Below are 4,827 nucleotides of genomic sequence, written 5' to 3'. Positions count from 1 at the left end.
CACTCTTGTCGCCCAGGCTGGAGTACAGTGGTTCTCCATCTCAGCTCACTGCAACCTCCGCCTCCCGGGTCCAAGCGATTCTCCTGCCTCAGCCTCCCAAGTAGCTGGGATTACAGGCGCCTGCCACCATACTCCACTAATTTTAGTATTTTTAGTAGAGACGGGGTTTCACCATATTGGTCAGGCTGGTCTTGAACTCCTGACCTCAGGTGATCCGCCCACCGCAGCCTCCCAAAGTACAGAGGCATGAGCCATCGCACCCAACCTCTTTATTTGTTCGTAACACGAGTAGAGATGGAGGTCTGTCTGTTTTTCCCAGTCTCATCATCTCAAACTCCTGGCCTCAAGTGATCCTCCCACCTGGGCCTCCCAAAGCACTGGGATTACAGGCATGAGCCACCGCATCCAGCCAAGGACTTGCCTTCTGAGTCTGTCCGTGCTCTGTGGTCTGATCCATTCATGTCTGCTTTCCTTGCTCCAGCTCTATGACTTTTTTTTTTAATTCTTTTTTGAGATACAGTGTCTTGCTCTGTCTCCCAGGCTGGAGTGCAGTGGCGTAATCCAAGCTCACTGCAACCTCTGCCTCTTGGGTTCAAGCGATCCTCCTGCCTCAGCTTCCTGAGTAGCTGGGATTACAGGCACAGGCCACTACACCCAGTTAATTTTTTTGCATTTTTAGTACAGATGAGGTTTTGTCATGTTGCCCAGGCTGGTCTCAAACTCCTGAGCTCAGGTGATCCTCCCGCCTCGGCCTCCCAAAGTGCTGGGATTACAGGTGTGAGCCACCGCAGCCACCAGTTGACTGACTTTGAATTATGAGCTATTCCTTATTTCCAGGCATGTCCTGTCTCATTTCTCTCTTTCTGGCACAGACCAAGTACGATGCAAACCAGCAAGCCAGGAAGCACCTCCTCCCCGTCACCACATCCGACCTGAGCAGCAAGGAGCGCCACCGGAGCCCAGTGGAGAAGCCTCACAACGGCCTCCTCTTCCCCCAGCACGGGGACTATCAGTACGGCCGCAGCAGCATCCTCACAGACCACTTCCAGTACAGCCGGCAGAGCTACCCAAACTCATACAGTTTGAACCGCTATGATGTGTAGAGTCCCGAGGGCAGGACCAGACTGTTCTGTGACTCCTTCCCCTGCCCCCACAGCAGTATCAGAAACTTCTGACAATCAGTGAATGTACAACCCAGCCCCCAGCCGAGGGGACGGTGCATAACTCTGCATCAGAAGCTCGTAGGCTCCAGGCAAACCTAAACAGAGACTAGTGTCTCGTGCTCTTTCTTCCTGGAGTCTGTCATCTGAGGACTGTATCCGTGCAGAGATCTTGGCCACATTGTACCTTTCCATGTGGAATTATTCCAGATAACACCCAGGACCCTGTCTGGAAAGCCAGGATCGCTGTGGCTGCAGACCATGAGCTGGCAGTGGGAGTATCCAGGACAGTGCTTGAGAACGTCAGACTGTCCACTTTAATTCCCTGGCTCAGATATGCCCAGAACCAACAGGGTCACTGAGGAGACAAGGAGCCTGGGAGAATCATTCAGAACATCTGCAGCCACAGAGATGGATCCGGTTTCCTGGTCATCCTCTTAACGGTTCGCAAGTTCCTGGCAACGTTCCAAAGCAAAAAGCGGTTGCAATTGGCATCCAATTCCTGCAACGTGGTGCTCTGCCCTGCACGTCAGAGTTGGCGTCCACCCAGATCTAGAGGGAAAGGAGACTGCTCTCTGCCTCGTCCTCCCTCGCCAGAGCAGGGCACTTCTCTTAGGGTATCAAGAAGGATCTTCAGAAAATTATGTTCGGTGTTTCAAGCTCTATTTCTGTGGCACTTGTCTTTTCAGAGGAGTCCTCACCGCTTCTCTGATGACTTGATAGGTTGTTTGGGAGGGAGATCTTGGTTTTCTGAAGATCCTGCATTTTTTTAGGGAAGATTTTGTAGTTGTGTGTGTGGTTTTTTTGCCTTGGTCCCCATTACGGGATGCGTTAGGACTGGCTTATGGATTGAAAACCGTTTTGGTTCTAAAGGTTTCAAAACAGAAGTTCCCACTGGTGATGCCTGGGTGACACATGTTGGTACTTAGTAGGAAATAATGAAGTGTTTAAAAGCTTTGAGAGAAGCTTCAAAATGGACACGATTGCTGAAAACAGTAAATCATGAACATGATCTCAGTATTTTGCGTAATAGGCAAGACCACAGCATTTTGACCTGTTTTTATATTAGGATCTGAATCATGTTCTGGTCAGGGGAGAAGGAGCGAACACCACACTAAGATTTGGTTTGCCAAATCAGATTCTTTGGTCAAGAGTCAGTCTGGGGCCAGGTGCGGTGGCTCACGTCTTATCATCTCAGCACTGTGGGAGGCTGAGACGGCCCATCACTAGAGTTTGAGACCAACCTGGCCAATGTGGTGAAGTCCTATCTCTACTAAAAAGATGCAAAAATTAGCCAGGTATGGTGGCACACGCCTGTAATCCCACCTACTTAGGAGGCTGAGGCAGGAGAATCACTTGAGCCCAGGAGGTGGAGGTTTCAGTGCACCGAGATTACGGCACTGCTCTCCAGCCTTGGCAACAGCCAAGTACCACCCCGCCCGGCTAATTCTGTCTCAAAAAAAAAAAAAAAGAATCAGTTTGGGTTTCAGCAGAAAAGACCCCAGTAGGCAGGTCCGAGCTGTGGTCTCAATCTTTCATGGCTTCATGAAAGGACTGTGCCCTCATGGAGGGGACCACAGCTTGGCTTATGGGGTCCTAGGCGATGGCTGCCTTTTTCCTTCATCACCACACCCAGCTTTTTGCTGGCACTTGGGGGGAGAGAGCAGCAAATGAGACGTTCATTCACCCTTTATCTCCCTGTGAGCGAGATGTTTCCCTGTTCAAAGAGGAAGTAACATCGCTTATACATGACTCCTGTTTTTTTGTTGTTGTTGGTTTTTCTTTCAATTGGAATTATGTATTTAAGATGTTGTGTCAGCTGCCACATGGGACACTCCTGGAGAGGTGACTGGCCCCCCGACCCTGTTGGGCAGTGGGTTTCTGCACCACTGGGCTCAGAAGTGCTCCTGTCCCTGCGTCTGTTGTTCGCTTGCTTTGTAAATACTTTGGTCCCAGGCTGAGACAGTTGGTGCATAAAACAGGAAGAGTCAGTCCTGAAGGGTGTTGTCAGAAGAACTTGCCGTGTGCCTTCACCGAAGGCAGTCAAGTCTGCAGTTGGATTTTTCTCACTGGTGAATGACAAGAAACGGGGATGATTTTGCACTGTGGTGATATTACAGAAGTTGTCTATACGATTACAGTACCTGATTCTGTGAACGTATCGTTGAACTGCAAAATGAATTTGAGCTCCATTCAGGCTTAATGAAATCTCTGATGTTGCTGAAATTTGTGTATTATTTTCCTTTTCCAATGCAAGACCTGCTGGTGAGAGGAAATGACTGTCTGGTTTTATTATGGTTTATAAATTAAATAAATGGGCTATTTAATTCTGTATATACATTTACAGCAAGTACATACACTGGAATGAATGAGACAATCACAGTACACCAAATCAGCACATCAAAAGACAAAGACATATTTCTGAAACTTGGAGGTCCACAGCTGGCATTGGCCTTTTTTTTTTTTTTTTCTTTCCTCCCACCCCTCCCCCCACCGCCCCAGATGAAGTCTTGCTCTCTTCCCCATGCTGGAGTTCAGTGGCGCAATCTCAGCTCACTGCCACCTCCATCTCCCAGGTTCAAGTGATTCTCATGCATCAGCCTCCCGATTAGCTGGGACTATAGGCGTGCACAACCATGCCTGGCTAATTTTTGTATTTTTAGTAGAGACAGGGTTTCACCATGTTGGCCGGGCTGGTCTCGAACTCCGGGCCTCAAGTGATTTGCCTGCCTTGGCCTGACATTGGCCTCTTGAAGGCTGGTTTTTTCACAGCCAGACAGTGCCCTTGCCTCATGCCCCACTCCCACACTTTCATCAGCCCTCCCTCACCCTCACTGCTGGGCCCTGTGGTAGAGAATTTCCTTTACCCATCCAGAGTATGTTCTGGCCGGCAACACTGACTCTAACCTAACTCCTTCATTTTATAGAAGGAGGCGTGGTGCCTCCCGCGGCATTTCTGAATCATGTTTGTTCACTATGGCGAGACGCACTACAGAATTTTTAAACACCTTATTTTAAGACATTCATTCTAGGAACAGTCCAGCCCCGGTCACAAAGGGGACAAGCCACATTCGTTCAAGTGAGGCAGTGTCTGAATTTTGCTGTTTATCTGTCCTTTACCACCCAACAGGCCCTTTGCTACAGCTGCGACATTGCCAGACCCCAACATCTTAAGGTCTAACAGCCTGACGCACATAGAACATTATTAAAAGACCTGAAAATATTACAATTTTTCTTCAATTGTCACCTATTTTCAAGACTTAAATGCTATAGATAGTTCTGCAGGAATGATGTGTATATTCCTTACTGGCATTTACCAAAAATAAATGATGGTCTCCAGGGAATCAAAATTGGTCCCACTTTATCAGCAAGGGTCTTTTTTGGAGTGACCTTGTCTTGAGCGTGCCCAGCAACAAAAGGTGGAAGGACAAAGAGCAAGTCAACTTGGCTCTCACGTCTGGATTTATTGCAACCTTTGTTTTTTCTTCTGAACCAAAAACAAGGATGTGTGATTTGTGAATTTCCTACAGTGAAAATAGGATCACAGCTAAGTTAATGACGTGACTTTACTGAACAGAGTTAACTTGGGAAGTCCAGGAACGTTGTGGCAGCTGTGCTCATGAAAAAAATTTTTTTTGTATGTTTGTTTCATGTTTTTTGAGACAGG

General features: G+C 48.0%; 1 protein-coding gene across 1 annotated transcript in view; it reads left to right on the top strand.

Moving 5' to 3' along the window:
* Positions 1-3,498, top strand: part of SLC35E1 (solute carrier family 35 member E1) — a 19,977-nt gene extending 16,479 nt beyond the window's left edge. The window contains exon 6 of the mRNA XM_017501193.2: positions 873-3,498. Within this exon, the coding sequence (XP_017356682.1) occupies positions 873-1,103 (231 nt within the window). The 3' untranslated portion in view covers positions 1,104-3,498. The remainder of the gene's footprint in view (positions 1-872) is intronic.
* Positions 3,499-4,827: the final 1,329 nt, after the last annotated feature.

This window comes from Cebus imitator, unplaced genomic scaffold (genome assembly GCF_001604975.1).
Source record: "Cebus imitator isolate Cc_AM_T3 unplaced genomic scaffold, Cebus_imitator-1.0 Scaffold280, whole genome shotgun sequence".
Lineage (NCBI taxonomy): Eukaryota > Metazoa > Chordata > Mammalia > Primates > Cebidae > Cebus > Cebus imitator.
This window is presented reverse-complemented; position numbering and strand designations above follow the sequence as displayed.